Source organism: Camelus ferus, chromosome 24 (assembly GCF_009834535.1).
Source record: "Camelus ferus isolate YT-003-E chromosome 24, BCGSAC_Cfer_1.0, whole genome shotgun sequence".
In the NCBI taxonomy this organism is placed as follows: domain Eukaryota; kingdom Metazoa; phylum Chordata; class Mammalia; order Artiodactyla; family Camelidae; genus Camelus; species Camelus ferus.
This window is the reverse complement of record NC_045719.1, coordinates 17,026,683-17,044,870: the sequence shown is the minus strand read 5'-3', so window position 1 is coordinate 17,044,870 and position 18,188 is coordinate 17,026,683. Positions and strand designations below refer to the sequence as shown.

The 18,188-nt window shown below is 37.2% G+C and overlaps 2 protein-coding genes across 5 annotated transcripts in view; one reads left to right on the top strand and one right to left on the bottom strand.

Moving 5' to 3' along the window:
* Nucleotides 1–18,188, top strand: part of LOC102515525 (zinc finger protein 24) — a 31,130-nt gene that overhangs the window by 11,815 nt on the left and 1,127 nt on the right. The gene's annotated exons all lie outside the window — the stretch shown is intronic.
* Nucleotides 7,853–18,188, bottom strand: part of LOC102519080 (zinc finger protein 271) — a 12,217-nt gene continuing 1,881 nt past the window's right edge. For all 4 annotated transcript variants that reach the window (XM_006183414.3, XM_032467235.1, XM_014558151.2 and 1 more), the window contains exon 3: nucleotides 7,853–11,810. In XM_006183414.3, the coding sequence (XP_006183476.2) occupies nucleotides 9,856–11,810 (1,955 nt within the window). In that variant the 3' untranslated portion in view covers nucleotides 7,853–9,855. The remainder of the gene's footprint in view (nucleotides 11,811–18,188) is intronic.

Genomic DNA, 18,188 nt, shown 5'->3' with positions numbered 1-18,188 from the left:
GCTTCTGAGACTCGCCTCTCCATTGGATCTAAGCTATCCATTCACACCTTCTTCAGTAATCCTCATCTCTCACATTATCAATTTTTCCTCTCGAATTTTTCTAATTAGCATGCAAATATGCTTTTTAAAAAAATCACAAAGAAAATCCTTCAAATCAAGATGACTAGATCTAACCTGCCTGAACAAATAAAACATCAGACAAAAATATATTAAACACAAGCAAAGGATGGGAGAGACGAGATTGCTGAGATGAGAAATAAAAGAGGCAAACTTGAGTTGCCTCAGTTTACTGACGAGAGTTCCTGGGCCACAGCGCAGGGAGGGGGAACTCAAGCAGAGCCTGGCAGTCTCCCTAGTGGAGAAGATGGAGCAAGGGGCCCTGGGAGGCCAAGTGGCTAGCACTTGCAGGGCAATGTACCAAAGAGGCGAGAGCTCAACACGAGATCTGCAGAGAGTCCCTCACAAGTATTCAGTTGAGTAATGATGAGTACATGTATAAAGAAACTGCTTGGGGTGGGCAAAAGAACCATCCAAAGGGTATTAGGGGGAAAATCACTGGAACTCACAAACGGTCAGGAATAGCACCATCAGCCAGAGTAGAAAGCCTCATAAGTCACAGGACATCAGTTAGAGCAGTGATTCTCAAGGGCAGTCCCCAGCCCCTCCCCCAGCCCCACCCCGCCCTGCCACACAAACACACACGGGAGACATCTGGTAATATCTGGAGACATTTTTAGTTGTTACAACCAGAGGAGATGGGCTCTACTGGCACCTAGTGGGTAGAGGCCAGAGATGCTGATAAACATCCTACAATGAATTATCCAACCTTAAATATCAATAGTGCTGAGAGGTTGAGAAATTCTGGGATCGAATAGAAGGAAGGGTCTTGCCTCCATAGGAGAAAAAAAAGGAACTGTAGACTAGACACTGCCTAAAAGACACTCAACAGCAAGAGCTGAGAAGATAAAACTGTCCCAATAATTTAAACACATCCCAGAACAAATCGCAAGAATATATATATTAAAAATATCCATCATCCAATAAGATATAATACACAAGGTCTGGTATCCAATCAAAAATTGGATGACTTATAAGTCATGCAAAGAAACAGGAAAATATGACCCATAATAAGAAAAAGCACTCAATTAAATTGACCCAGAAATGACAAAGAATTAGACAAGCATGTTAAGACAATTGTCAAACTGTATTCCATATAATCAGGAAGCTACTGGAAGTACTGGATATGCTCAGTGGAGACTTGAAAGCTACAGAAATCAGCCAAATCAAACTTCTAGAGGTGAAAACTACAATGAGATTTTTTTAAATGCATGGATGGAATTGTGGCTTAAACATAATCGAAGAAAAGAAGAAAAAAATTATGGTAGGTAATACATAGCAAAAGAAACCATCATACAAAATGAAAAACAGGAAAAGAAAACACTAAGAAAAACTGCAGAGAGCTGTGGTACAGCTTCAGGCAACCTAGTACGTGTAAATGTAACTAGAGTCCCCGAAAGTGAGGGGAGAGTGGAGGGATAGAGAAAGGGCTGAAAAAGCAATCTCTGGGGCGCAGCACTTATAGGTAGTTATAGCAATAAAACACATGTTAAGAGAAAAAGGTTCTAATTTAATTACTTCAAATTTCACCTTAAGAAACCAGAATAAGAAAAAATTAAGCCCAAAGAAAAGAAAAAGATTAGCTAGGAAATCAACAAAATAGAAAACAGAAAAACAAGAGAAAAATCAATTTCTATACTCTAAACCAAAAGCTAACTTTTTAAAAAGATTGATAAAACTGATAAATTTCTAGCCAGACCTATCATGAAAAAAAAAAAAAAAAAAAGAGGACACAAATTATATCAGGAATGAGAGGTATGACATTACTGTGTATTATACAAATTCTCCACATACAGAGTGCTTGTCAAGTTTGCAAAATGAGTATTGCTGATTCCAACAGTCATTTATTAGACTTACACTGCTTGAGCCATCAAGCTGAAGTATCTTGCATGATTGGATAATTGATGTATTTTCATTTGGCTTCAAGAAAAACATGCTTGGTTTTTCTCTACCTCCTGGGACATTTCTTCTGTCTTGATGCTGGTTTTCCCTTCATCTCTCTAGACTTCAATATATTGGAGTGCCTGAGGGCTCAGTGTTCAGATCTCTTCTCTTTTCTATATATTCACTTCCCAGGTGATCTCATCTGGTCTTATGTCTCTACTACCTAGGACTCCATATCTATATTTCCAGCCTAGACGTCTTCTCTGAACTACATGTTCATATATCTATTTGCCTACCAGACATTTCCACTTTGAAGCCTGCTTAATCTGGGTTCCTAAGAAAACAGAGTCTTAGTTTAACCTCATTGTTAGTACTTTATTGGGGTGATGCAGTCCCAGAACAGGATGACTGAAGGTAAATGGGAGGGGAAGCAGGGAAGGAGAACAAATACAAATAGGTGTAACTGAGCTGTCTGCAGCTAAGGCACTGCTGTTTGCTTAGTCTCACTATCTTAAGAGCACAGGGAGGAGGGAGAATTTTCTGCAGACTCCCCTCTCTGGTCAGTGTCCACCACAGAGCATCAACTCGGTAATTCCAGGTGACACCATTCAGCCTCTCCAGCAGCAACCACTAGGAAGTCAGTCTCCAAGACAACACAACAGCACCAGGGCAGGGGGCTGGGAGTGGCAGGCCAGAGATCCAGGGGCAGTCAGTTGCGCCCTCTACCTGCAGCCTGGTGGGCCTGCAACCTCAAGGGTGGATGGTGCAGGCCATCTTCTTAGAGGGTCATCAGTATCGTGGAACAGAAACCCTGGCCCTGCAATTAGGAGAAGGCATATAAACTAGGTACAGTGACTAATAGGCAGCCTAGACCTAACATGCCCCAATCAAACTTTCAATTTCTCCCCAAATATGTCCCTGTAGTCTTCATCTTCAAAAGCGGCAGTTTTCTCCTTCCAGTTGCTCAGGTCATAGCCTCCCTGCTTCCCCTTGCCCTGCTTCACTCAGTTCTCCGCACAGCAGCCAGATCGTGAGTCAGACTATGCCACGGCACCGTGTCTGCAACTTGCTCTCACAGTTCAGCAGACAAATTAACACAGATACAGACACAGATTTAGATTTAGGGACAGAGATATGTATCTGGGTAGAGCAGGTAGAGAATTATAAAGCAAATGTAATAAAATAATACTTGGGGAATCTGGGTGAAGTGTGTACAGGAATTCTTTGCATTATTCTTGCAATTTCTCTGTAAGTTTGAAATTATCTCAAAATTCAAAGTTAAAAGAAACTTAATGACCCAGAAAGGGAGAGTGAATTACTAAAGGAAAATCAGGGTAAGGTGCTGTTATTGAGAATGTTTGTGGCAGGGAGGTGGAAGAAGGAATATTGAGAAAGCAATTATAAATACCCCCCACAGTCATATTTAAAATGATGATGTAGGGATATGTTTACGGACATGTAAAATGTTTACGATGTACCAATGGGGACAATTTTCAATTACCATTATCAATATCATTTTTGGAAAAAAGTACATAAATACATATGTAGAATGGCACACATCAAAATACTAACTTTGCTAAGTAGGCTTATGGAGATAGATGACTATTCTTTTATATATTACCAATTTTTTTTCACAATAAGCTAGCAGCACATTTATAATAACAAACTAAAAAGAGTTAAAGAGAATTTTCTTTTTCTCTTTCTCATTTAGATTGGGATCAGCAAACATTTTCTACAAAGGGCGAGATAGTATTTTCAGCTTTGTGGGCCAGTTTCTGCTGCAACTATGCAACTCTGCCTTTGTAGCAGAAAGCAGCCTTAGATAACTCACAAACAGGCAAGGCTGTGTTCCATTAAAACTCTATTTACAAAAAAAAAATTAAATTAAAATTAAAAAAAAAACTATTTACAAAAACAGTGGCTGGCTGGCCTTCCTGCAGTAGTTTGCAAATCCCTGATTTAGATGGAAACTTTCCCCCTACAGCATGGCTTACACACAAAGAACATTCTCGTGCCTTTGGAATTTTGCATAGGACCCCCTGGACCAAATGACAGTCTAGGAATTCCACTCCCTCCCCCGCCATGTAATTAGCTACATCGAGTAAGCAGACTAAATAAAATTTAATGAAAATATTTACACAGAACCACATTTATAAACAAATAACAAACATGTTGTCTGGAGAAGTGTAGTGTAAGTGATAAATATACATTGTATGATATTGTAGATAGGTGGTTCAGTCTGCCTGCCAGGGAACTGGATCCACCTGTTGGAAAGAGATTCCTTTTAACGTGCCCTGGAGGCTTAGCTGCAGCTCCCTGACAGCTGGAGTGATCAAAGGCCTGATGGGCATCCTAGGGAGATGTGCTGGGGGATTATGAATTTTATTCTTTTCAAAAAATGAACTTTTGGCTTTTTTTCTTTTTTTAATGTTTGCTTTCTATTTCATTAATTCATGCTCTACTATTTCCTTCCTTCTATTCTCTCTTTTTTAAAGAAACTGTTTGTTTTCCACCACCTTAATTTCCATTTTCTATTTAACAGTCTGTGGAAGAATACCTTACATGCAGGTCTTTGATCCATTTTAAGTTAATTTTTGAACACAGTGTGACGTAGGGGCCCAACTTCATTCTTTTCCGTATGGCTTTCCAGTTGCTCCCAGCACGATTTGTTGATAAGACTATACCTTACCTACTGAATTGTCTTCCCACCCTTGCTGGAAATCAATTGGCCAGAAATGTATGAATTTAATTCTGGATTCTCAATTCTATTCCATTGATCTGTATGTCCATCCTTATGCCAATTACCCCATGTTAATTACTGTAGCTTTTTAGTAAGTTTTGAAAGTGGAAGTGTGAGTCCTCAACTTTGTATTTCTTTTCCAAAATTGTTTTGGCTAGTCTGGTCCCCTTACACTTCCATAAAAACTTTCATATGAATTTTAGGTTTATCTCATCAATTTCTGAAAAAAAAAAAGTCTGCTGGGATTTTTATAGGAATTTCATTGAAACTGTAGATCAATTTGGGGAGAATTGAAATCTTAATATTATCTTCCAATCCATAAATATGTGATGTCTCTCCATTTATTTATGTTAACCTCTTTCAACTGTTTTGTAGTTTTTACAATATGCATTTTAAACTTCTTTTGTTAAATTTATTCCCAAGTATTTTCTTCTTTTTTGATGGTATAATAAGAATTTTCTTAGTTTCGTTTTCAGATAGTGCACTGCCATGAACAGAAATACAATTGGTTTTTATATACTGACCTGGTATCCTGAAACCTTGCTGAAACTTATTTATTAGTTGTGTGTGTGTGTGTGTGTGTTTCCCTCAGGATTCTCTCTACACAAGATCATGTCCTACAAGGAGACTTAGTTTTACATCCTCCTTTCTAATCTGGATGTCTTTCCTTACTTTTTATTGCCTGATTGCCCTGGCTATGACCTCCAGTACAATGTTGAATACAAGCAGCAGAAGTGAATATCCTTGTCTTGTTCCTGATCTCTGGGAGGAAAGCTTTCAGTCTTTCACCACCAAGTATGATGTTACCTGTGGTTTTTATAGATGTCTTTTATCAGGTTAAGAAAACTGCCTTCTACTTTCAGTTAAGTTTTTTTTTTCCAGTTTTATTGAGAAGTAATTGACATAGATCACTGTATGAGTTCCAGGTGTACAGCATAAAGGCTTGACTTACATATATCGTGGAATGAGTATCACTTTAGTTAACATCCATCATCTCATATAGATACAATAACAAGAAATGAAAAAGAAAAAAATTTTTTCCTTGTAATGAGAACTCCTAGGATTTATTCCCAACAATTTTCATATATATATCATATAGTAGTGGTAACTACTTTGTACTTTATATTTCTAATACTTATTTATCTTGTAACTGGAAATTTGTGCCTTTTGACCACCTTTCTCCAGTTCCCCCTACCCCACATGCCACCTCTGGTAACCACAAATCTGATCTCTTTTTTTATGAATCTGGTTTTTGTTTTTGCTTTTTTGTTTTGTTTTTTTTTTTTAGATTCCACATATAAGCGAGGTCACCGGCATCTGTCTTTCTCTTCCTGCCTTATTTCACTTAGCACAATGCCCTCGAGGTCCATCCGTATTGTCGCAAATGGCAGGATTTACTTGCTTTTTGGCTGAATAATATTCTACTGTATTTATATACCACAACTTTTTTACCCATTCATCTGTCAGTGGATACTCAGGTTGTTTCCATAGCTTGACTATTATAAATAAAGCTGCTATAAACACAGAGGTGCAGGTATCTTTTTGAGTGGTGTTTTTGTTTCCTTAGGATATATTCCTAGAAGTGGAAGTGCTGGATATATAGTAGTTCTATTTTTTTATTTTTTGAGGATCCTTCATACTTTTCCATAGCAGATGAGCCAATTTACATTCTCACCAACAGTGCACAAGGATTCCTTCCCTTTTCTCCACATCTTCACCAGCATTTATTATGTCTTGTCTTTTTAGTAACAGCCATTTTAACAGACATGAGGTGATATCTCATGGTTCTGATTTGCATTTTCCTAATGACTAGTGATACTGAGCATCTTTTCATGTACCTGTGGGCCATCTGTGTATCTTTGGAAAAATGTCTTTTCAGGTCCTTTGCCCATGTTTAAATTGGAGTATTTCTTATGTTTTGCTATTGAGTTGTATAAATTCTTTATATATTTTAGATATTAACCCCTTATCAGATACATAGTTTGCAAATATTCTTCCATTCTGTAGGCTGTCTTTTCACTTTGTTTCTTTTGCTATGCAGAAGCTTTTTAGTCTGATGCAGTCTCATTTATTTTTCATTTTGTTGCTTGTGCTTTAGCTGTCATATCCAAAATAATCAGTGCCAAGACCCATGCCAAGGAGCTTTTTTCCTATATTTTCTTTTAGGGGTTTTGTGGTTTTGGGTCTTACATTTAAGTCTTTAATCCATTTTGAGTTAATTTTATGAGTGGTGTAAGATAGGGTTCTAATTCCATTCTTTTACATGTGAATATTTTTGCTTTGGTTTTATCATGAAAAGATGTTAGGTTTTTGTCAGACTCCTTTTTTATGAGTCTGTTGAGGTGATTATGTGGATTTTGCCCTTTATTTTATTAATATGGTGACTGATTTTTTAAAAATGTTAAACCAATCTTGTACTCCTGTGATAATCTCAATCGATCACAGTATATGATCCTTTTTATATGTTGTTGGATTTAGTTTGACGGTATTTTGTTGAGGATTTTTGCTTCTATATTCGCAAAGGATATGAGCCTGTTTTCTTTAGATGTCTGTCTGGTTTTAGTATCAGGGTAATACTGGCCTCAGAATAAGTTGGAAAGTATTCCCTCTTATTTTTTGGAAGATTTTTTGAAGAAGTGGTGGTAATTCTTACAGCTACAGTTTCATAGAATTAACCACTGAAGCCATCTAGGCCTGACTTTTCTTTGTGGGAAATGTTTTGGTTACCAATTCAGTAAGTTTCTTTGCTACAGATCTATCTAGATTTTTAAATATTTTCTGGATCATTTTTGGTCATATCTTTCTAGGAATTTGTCCGTTCTGGTTTACCTAATTTTTTGGCATACAATTGTTCATACTATTCCCTATGAATCCTTCTTGTTTCTGTAAGAGCAGTCATAATATTCCCATTTTCACTTCTGATTATAGTAATTTAAGTCTTCTTTTTTTCCTTAGTTATCTAGCTAAAGGTTTGTCAATTTTATTGATCTTTTCCAGGAACCAAATTTTGGTTTCATTCATTTTCTCTATTATTTTTCTATACTCTTTTCATTTGTTTCTGCTCTGATATTCGTTATTTCCTTCCTTCCACTTGCTTTGGGTTTAGTTTGCTCTTTTTTTTTTCTAGTTTCTTAAGATGGAGACTTAGGATATTGATTTGAGATATTTCTTCAAATTTTTTTATTGAGCTAAAATATACATAACAAAATATACCATTTCATCCATTTAAATGTAGAGTTCAGTGACATTAAGTACATTAACACTGTTGTGCAACGATCAACACCATCTCTACAATTTTTTCATAAACACTTGAACATGAGGGTAGGAACCATTTTCCCCTCAGCAGCACTCAGTACAATGAATATTTATTGAATGAATTAATGACTAAGGCCCATAATCATCTACATCATCTCTTCTATTTTCTTGCTTCTGCGCCTTTGTTGAGTATTTCCTCCCTGTCTTTATGCCTCCACTCCTATCCTTTAAAACTCAAATCTCAGGAGCTCCACAAAGCTTTTCTTTTCTTTCCAATCCGATTTGAACCCTACCTCCTGTGAGCACTTATAAGCATCTTATCTACCTTTATGATTGTATCAAGCCATGTGTTTCTGTATACATCACTCTTTATCACTATACAATACGTGCTTTTTGGAGACAGTATATTCTTTGTGTATACTACAAAACCTTAAAAACATGCCTTGCACATAATTTAATGTGTGTTAAAGTAAAATATTGACTGGATAACTATGGGGGATTTTTTCAAAGTAAATGAAAGTAGCAGGGTTTTAACAAATGATGAATGCCAGAAAGGCAATTTTTTCTTTAAAAAATTTTTTTTTCTATTTTCAGTTGAGAACTTTGTATATATGTAGCCTATTATCAATATGTATGTCAGAAATCAACAGACAAAACAAAGCCTGATGAATGTTACTATTAAAAAAACAATAAGTCTTTTTATTTTTAGATAGAATATGCTATATAAATTAGTCATACGGGTATTAGTTTAGCTAACGTTTTTGTTCCATCTATAGATGACAAGATGAACATAATAGTAATCTTCACACTTTAACATATGGAATTCTTTAAAAATTTTTTTCACATATATAGAAGCTGTGATTAAATGGTAGTATTAAAGGAGTAATTTCAAACCACTTAAGTTTATGGATGGGCTGCATGATTAACAGCAAAGTAAGTTCATATTTTCTATGAACATCACAGGAACCTGAAAACTCATACTAGGAAAACCAAAACTAGGCAAAAAAAAAAAAAAAAAAAGGATCTTTGAGAAAATGGGGCACTGGAGTTACGTAGTAAGTTTAATACCAGGAAAGCAAAGCATGTTCACACACACAGGAATAATAACCAGCAGTGTTAGCATAAGGTAGGGCTCTCCAGCTGCGAGGAGGTAAGTGGCACACCCGTTATCAGAATGAATGCCAATTAAGATATGGAAAGGGTTAAGTTTTTCTCTAAACTAACTCTAATAAATTTAGTTTATTCTCTAAAATAACTTCTCTGATATGCAGTAGGTGATTTGGGGTCACTATAGGTTGGAGATTAGAACATTAATATACCTCCGAGTTCTGACTGCACACACCACCACGGTGATTTCTACGATGCCTGATAAGGCTCTGCGTTAATACTGTTATACATTTCTTATAAAGCTTTCCTCTTACGGACTGAGTTTGAATAAAAGACTAGAGCTTTTCCTCACACTGTAGAAGATAGAAATTTCTTTCCAGAAGATAGAAATTTCTTTCCATTGTTGCTGACATTCAGAAAAACTTTAATTCACATTGAAAGCTTTCCCACAAGTCACAGGATTCCTCCTCAGAATTTTTTTTAAGTTAGTAATGCTTGAGCTAAACTTTCATTATAAAATCTGAATTAGTATGTTTTCTCTCCAGTGTGTTTTTTTCCTTATTTTTTATTTATTGGGGGGGGGGTTTAATTACGTTTATTAATTTATTTTTTTGGAGGTACTGGGGATTGAACCCAGGACCTCCTACATGCTAAGCACACACTCTGCCACTGAGCTCTACCCTCCCCCTGTTTTTAATGTAGCACAAGAGTTGAGAAGTGACTAAAACCTTCTTCATAATCATCAATAGCATTCATAAGATTTTTTTCTGGCAGAATGTCTCTGGTACTGAATAAAGTTGATGTATATACACTAACGGTGTTCCCACATTCATCACATTTAGAGTGTCTTCCCCAGGGTGGACTTTCTCATGATTAATAAGATCAGAAAGTTGGCTAAAACTTCTGCTGCACTGAACACACCTGTGGGGTTTCTCTCCAGTGTGGATTCCCTGGTGTTCCACGCGATCAGTGCACGCGCTGAAGGCTTTCCCACAAGCATCACACTTACACGGTTTTTCACTAGTGTGGACTCTTTGATGGTTGATAAGATCAGAGCGCCGGCTAAAGCTTTTGCCACACTGATCGCATGGGTAAGGCTTCTCCCCAGTGTGGATCCTCTGATGCAGGATAAGAGCTGAGCACTGACTGAAAGCCTTCCCACACTCGTTACATCTATATGGTCTTTCCCCAGTGTGGATTCTCTGGTGCTTGATGAGGTCTGAGTTCTGACTGAAACTTCTGCCGCACTGAGTGCATGGATACGGTTTTTCTCCAGTGTGAATTCTCTGATGAAGAATAAGGTCAGAACTCTGACTGAAGGCTTTCTCACAACTATCACAATGATAGGGCCTCTCCCCAGAGTGTACTCTCTGATGCTTAGTGAGGTCTGAGCTTTGACTGAAACTTTTACTGCACTCATTACATGCGTATGGTTTCTCTCCAGTGTGTATTCTCTGATGTTTAACAAGGTCTGAGCGACGACTAAAACTTTTAGCACAATCACTACATGGATAGGGTTTCTCTCCAGTGTGGATCCTCTGATGTAGGATAAGGTTCGAGCTCTGACTAAAGGTTTTCCCACACGCATCACATTCATAGGGTTTCTCACCTGTGTGGATTCTATGATGTTTGACAAGGTCTGATCTTCGACTAAACATTTTACTGCACTGGTTGCACGGGTAAGGCTTCTCTCCAGTGTGAATTCGTTGGTGATTAATAAGATCTGAAAGTCTACTGAAGGTTTTGCTACACTGATTACACGGATAGGGTTTCTCTCCAGTGTGAATTCTCTGATGCAGAATAAGGACTGAGCTCTGATTAAAAGCTTTCCCACATTCATTACATTTATATGGCTTCTCTCCAGTGTGGATCCTTCGATGTTTAATCAGGTCCGAGTTCTGACTGAAGCTTTTGCTACACTGATTACACGGATACGGCTTCTCCCCAGTGTGGATTCTCTGATGCAGAATCAGATCTGAGCTCTGACTGAAGGCTTTTCCACACACATCACATCTATATGGTTTCTCACCAGTGTGGATTCTTTGATGTTTTATAACATCAGAACTCTGACTAAAATGTTTGTTACACTGGTTACATGTATAAGGCTTCTCTCCAGTGTGGATTCTCTGATGTTTAACCAGGTCTGAGCGCTGGCTAAAACTTTTACTACAATGACTGCACTGATAAGGTTTTTCTCCTGTATGGATTCTCTGATGTATAATAAGATCAGAGCTCTGACTGAAGGCTTTCCCACATTCATCACATTTGTAAGGTTTTTCACCAGTGTGGACTCTTTGATGTTTAATGAGGTCCGAGCTCCGACTGAAACTTTTAATACACCAATTACAAGGATAGGGTTTCTCCCCAGTATGAATTCTCTGATGCAGAACCAGGGCTGAGCTCACACTAAAGGTCTTTCCACATTTATCACATTCATAAGGTTTCTCCCAGTGGGTTCTTTGATGCCTAATAAGGCCTGTACTCCAAGCAAAGCTTTGCCCACATTCATCACAGTTATGTTGTCTTCTTTTGAAGAGATTCTGATCATTTTCATTTAATTTACCCCCAAATTCACAGAATTCTCTGCATTCAGAATCTTGGAGAACATCATCTCTGGGGTTGCCAGACTCTTCAGTTAATGATTCAGTTTTTCCTGTAATTTCCTCCTCTGAAGCCAGCTCTCCAATCTTGGCCTCAGTCTCACCATCTAGAACAATAAACAACATCCAAATGGAATGTGTTCTCCATACTGTAAGAAAGTTTCCGATGAAACAGATCAGTATTTATCTATAAAATGCTGTCACAATCTAAGAGTGCTCCAAAACACTGGAAGGGAAACTGGGAAGAATCAGCAAATAATGGATCACAATAACCATCTACTGAAGTGGTTTACCAGATATATTCTGTATATGTCACAGGAGATTTGGTAACACTGAGCCTAATCACAGCGACTAGAAAAGTCTGACTAAATTAGAGCTAATACATAAGCAATGTATTGACATCTGTAAAGTAAGCAGTATGAAAGAGAAAGGGGGGGGGAGGGAAGAAGGAAGAGAAAGGGAGGGAGAGGAGAAGGAAGCAGTGGCAGCCAGGGTGTCGCTGTGAGTGTCTACCAACCAGGCTGGTTACACGCTGCCATTAGGGGAAAAAAAGACGCATCATGCCCAGGAATGGTCAGGAAAGAATCCTGACTTCTCAAAGTAGGCCTATGTAATCCTCCACCTCTTTTGTCCTAATGATTAGAAGGAAGTGGCCAAGAAAACACGATCCCTTTTTGGAAATAGCCATATTCAATGACCAAACTTCCTTACTAAAGTGTGCGGACCAGAAAAAGGTTAGGGAGATAGAATCAGAAGCCTCATTTGAGTTGATTTTTGAGTAGGCTCTTCCTGTGTTCAACAATACCAGGCCTGTAACGGTAGGGAGCACAGGAGCGCCAGTGAAATTCTTGACTATCACCCATTGTTAAGTGGTGTTTAGTACAAAAGGCACTCCACTGTCAGACTGCAAATGGTGTAAAGAGCTGAAAACATGACACAGATTAATTACAAGGACAAGAGTCCAAAATCCCAAGCCTCCAAGTGGAGGCTTATTCTCTTTGCCAGAGGCAAAGAGTAGTGGAAAAAGTAAAGTATGGGGTAAATCTAAATGTATATGTACAGAATGATGTAAGCAATATGTCTTGTGGAGTTTACAATATATATAGAATTAAAATACATGGCAAAAATAGCACAAGAGGAGGGAAATAAATAAAACTAAATATTACAAGATTTTTGGATTATCCTAGAGATAGTAAAGTAAGATAAACTGTAATAAATCAAATGTGTATGTTATAATTTCCAAGGCAGCCTTTTTTCAACCAGGGTTCCACAAGAAACTAAAACAGAAAATAACCTGAGTCACTATTTTCTCAGTTCTCCTGAAGATGTACATAGATCGTAAAATAGATGTAAAAGAGATTAGTACATTACTTAAAATTGATGCCTTAGAGCATTGGGGCTTAATTCTCTCACAGACTCATACTTGAGAAAGGCTGCTATGAAGTAACCATTAAATAATAATAAAAGGATGTATGAACAAAGACCTAATAGAGAAACAAATGGAAAAATAAAAAACTTGATAATGTAAAATTAGGCACAAAAGGAGAAAAAAGAAAAACAAAAAGAAATTAAAAATGAGATAAATAAAAATAAATAAGATAGTGCATTTAAATACAAACATCAACTACATTATATATGTTAACTACTCCAGTAAAGAAGCAAAGAAAAAAACAACAGCTAACATCATACTTAATGGTTAAACATTAAATGTTTTTCTCCTAGAGACAAAAGAGCAAAACAAGGATGCTCTCTATTAGCACATTATTCAGCACTGTACAACTTTTAATTAATATTCATAGCCAATGAAATAAGACATGAAAAATAACTGGGACATACAAGTAAGAAAGAAAAAGTTGAAACTGTCTTTACTTATAGATCATATATACAGAAAATCCTAAAGTGTCTCAAAAAAGTTATTAGAACTTGGAAATGATTTTATTAGAGTGATACACAAAACCTGCTTGTATTTCTATATACTATCAATGAACAATTAGAACCTAAAATTAAAAACATTTTTTCAATTGCACCAAAAAAATCAAATACTTAAAAACAAAAATTTTTAATGTGCAATATCTGTATAATGAAAACCATAAAACGTTGAATGAAATTAAAGACCTAATAAACAGATATATATGCCATCATTTATGGATGGGAAGATTTACCATTAAGATGATGGAATTCTCCCCAAATTGATCTATGGATTCAATGCAACCCCAATCAAAATCTCATCAGGACTTTTTATAGACATTGACAAACTATTCTAAACTTAATGCAGAAATGTACAGAAAAGTTTAAACAATTCTGAAAAAGAAGAACAAAACTGGCAAAGTTATACTACCTGATTTCCAGCTTTAACTATAAAGCTACAGTAATCAAGGCAGTGAGGTATTGGCATAAGGACAGACGTACCATTAATGGAATAGAAAAGAGTCCATAAATACATCCAAACATATATGTACAACTCATCTTCAACAAAGTTGCCAAAATAACTCAATGGTAAAAGGATGGTCTCTTTTCAATAAAAAGTGTTAGAAATGGATATCATAATAACAAAAATTAACTCTGATTTTATGTTACATAGAAAAATTAACTAGAAATGTAATACAAACCTAAACATAAAAGCTAAAACTTAAAACTTCTAGAAGAAAGCAAGGCATGGATAACCAAAATTAATGCACAGAACTATGAGAAAATAAATCTGTGTTGTTTAAGCCACTCAGTCTGTGATACTTTATGGCAGCCCTAGCAGACAAATACAGCATGTTTCTGAACTTTATACATTTATGGGATTATACCACATGTACTCTGTGACTTGCTTTTTTTGTTCGGAAGACTCATCCATATTCACGTGTGTAGCTGTAGCCCATTCACGTTCCACCACCACAGTGTGACGTAGACCATGAATGATTTCTCCATTTTCCTTCAATGGATAATAACAATTTGCTGTTTCAGAACTGGTTTATAGATGGGCCTGCTCAGTGTGTGGGCACCAGCTGAAAGCGAAGAGCTTGCACTTACACCCCTACTCAGGGGTGGCCTCAAACAAACTGGTAAAGGCAGGTCCTCCCAGTGGGCAGAATTTCAGGCCTACCCCTGGTTATTTACTTTCCACGGAAGGCAACAAGAGCCTAAGATACATGTCTACATTGATTCATGAGTAGTGACTAATAGATTATCTGATTAGTTAGGTACCTAGAAAGAACAAGATTGGAAGATGAGAAATAAGGATTCTGGAGGAAAAGTATGAGGATGGACCTCCTAGAATGGGGCAAAGAATAAATACGTTTGTGTCCCATGAGAATCCTCACTAAGGGGAGAAGACTCACTGTGGAGAAGTCTCTCAATTAGATGGACATGGTGATCCATATTGTGAATGTCAATCAGCCTTTTTAACCAATGTTTGCCCAATCGGTTCATGTACAAAGTGGTCACGGCAGCAGGGACAGAGGCTATGTATGGGCTCAACAACATGGACCTCCACTTATCAAGGCTGATATGCTAAGAGCCCAAGAAGCCAACCGCTAAAGCCCACACTGAGCCCCTAATAAGGTACCATTTCCTGGAGAGGAACTAGCCAGCCACTGGGTGGGGAGGAGCAGGTTTATTACTTCTGTCATGGAGAGGACAGCAATCTGTTTTCAAAGGACTAAATACATAGTCCAGATACAAATTTGCATTGACTTAAGAGAATGCTGTATTTACTACCATGATATTTTATACAAAATCATCTCCAAAGAAGTCATTCTACAGGTAAGGAAATATAGCTCACACACATGTAATTCCCGGGTCTTACCACATGTCCCATCACCCGGAAGTAAGTGGACTGTGATAATGCTGGAATGACTTACTGACAGCTTACAGTACCAGCTAGGTAAAAACACTCTGTAAGTCTGGAGTGCTGTTGTACAGGATGCAATGTATGCCTTAAACCAGAGGACTATAACGAGTGTTGTCTTCCTCAGGGCCCTAAACCATGGGTATGGGAGCCAAGGGTGGTAGAGTAGTAATAATGTTACCTATATACCTCATAATTCACCTCTATTATTTTTGTCTTCTATCCTTATAATCTTGGGTTTGGTGGGTTAGGGGCTCTGATTCTCAAAGAAGAAATACTTCTACCATGGAAAAAGTTACAATTTTGTTAAATTTGAAGCTAAGACTGCTTCCTGCTTCAACATTTTCGGCTCCTCAAGCTGCTGAAACAGGCAGAGAATGGGTCACCCTACTGACCAGAATGGCTGATACCAATTACCAATGGGTAACTGGTTGCTGCTACATAGTAGGAACTAGGAAGAATATGTCTGGAACTCAGAGGATTCAGTGGGGCTACCTCTTAGTTCTCTCATGCCTAACAGGCCCTGTCAACGGAACACTGAAGCAACCTGAAAGAGACCCCCAAGGACTCAGATCATCCAGTAAAGATGGTTTATGTGACCTGCCTAGATAAAGAACTCTGTGTCACTGAGACTCTGGCAGAGGGTAAGGGCAATATGGAATGGGTGACGGAAGAAGACTGTTATGACTATCAACTTAGGCTTTGTGAACAGCAAAAACTATAGCAGCTATTTTATGTTAATTATGTCTTTTCCCCTTTTCCTCACTACCTTATTTTTTATTTAATTGAAGCATAGTCAGTTTACAATGTTGTGTCAATTTCTGATGTGCAGCATAATGTTTCAGTCATATATAGACCATATATATACATACATTTGTTTTCATATTTATTTTATAGGTTACTATAAGATACTGAATATAGTTCCTTATGCTATACAGTAGGACCTTGTTGTTTATCTATTTTATACACAGTAGTTAGTATTTGCAAATCTTGAACTCCCAAATTATCCCTTCCCTCCCCAATAACCATAGGTTTGTTTTCTACGTTTGTGAGTCTGTTTCTGTTTTGTCAGTAAGTTCATTTGTGTCTTTTTTTTTTTTTAAGATTTCACACATGCGTGATATCATATGGTATTTTTTCCTCACTACCTTGTATGAAGAGCACTGGTGGCAGTGAAGTTTTAGGTTTCAGGTGGGAGTATGACTTAATTGTATGTCAATCTGCATGAAATGGTAGCTTAAGAGAACATTTTTCTGCTGTTGGGAACAAAACAACCTAGATAAAGGACAAAAATGGTTCCTACAGGTTAAAAGGGATAGACTTTCGCCTTTCTAGACCTACCGTTAGCCCTGTTCTGTGCCCCAGGAGACTGACAGCAGTTTATGGACTGCATCATCTGAGGTTCCATGCCCTCTGGCTTGCAATTAGATGTGGCCAAAAACAGGAGGAGAATTGTAGAGTAACAAATATCCTGGGCCGCCCCAAACAGAGGGGGTTCTTGGGATGTGGGACTTACAGTGCTAAATTTCAGACAAAATGGGATGAGCTGGCCACCCTACATCTTGGCTCCCTTTGTGCTGGGCCAGCAGTCAGAAGTAATTGTGTTTCTTTTAGCAAACTCCTATTGGGCAGCTCTGATTGATACATTCTGGTTTATTTTCTCCATAACATAATTACTGTCTAATACTATACTGTATATTTATTTATTTCCTGTTTCCCCTACTGGAATGTAAACTCCCCGAGAGCAAAGGCTTCTCTGATCAGTTCACTGCTATATCCTTAGCACTTAAAAAAGTGCCTGGCACAAAGGAAACCCTCAATAACTAATAGTAATAATTAGCAGGCTATAATCTTATTAACTAATAAAGATTTATCAACAGTAAGTATTTGAATAGTTAATTAAATGATTTGAAGGATACATTAATGTTAGCAGTGACGCGCTCTAGATAGCAGAGTTGTAGGTTATTTAAATTTTCTGTTTTGTGCCTTTCTGTATTTTATAAATTCACTTTAGTACAATTATATTACTGTAACATAGAAAAAATGTTATTTTATACACACTCTGACACAAACACATATAATATGTATATCAATTTATGTACAACCAAAAGGATGACTTTTAATTCTGCAGTGATTCTCAGGAAAGAAGAGAGCTAGAGGCCTCAGAATAGACTCTTACGGAAAGACAAATTCCAAATACAGGAGAGAGAAATGAAATAAACAGAATAAAATAAAGATGCTCCAAAACCAAAGGGAGTCAGAAGATTTAGAGTAAGAAAAAAGGACAACAGAAAGTGAATTTCATGAAACATTATGCTGGAAACCAAAAATCGACACACTGTAAACTGAGTACTCTTCAATTAAAAAAAAAAAAAAGTGAATTTCATAGGCAAAACAGCAATAATGGGAGGACCAAAATAAAAAAGCAGTAAAATACAATGTAGAAATGAGAGCCTGCAGAACATATGGACAGAGTCAAGACCGAAATTATCTTACTAAAAATAACAGTGACTACCATTCATAAAGAATTTACTACCAGCCAGGTCTGTGCTCAGAGCCTTATAAAGGGATTTCACTTAGTGCTTGTGGTGTTTATTAGAGTAGTCATGGACTCCAATGTATCTATACATTGTCTCCCAGTATCTATATC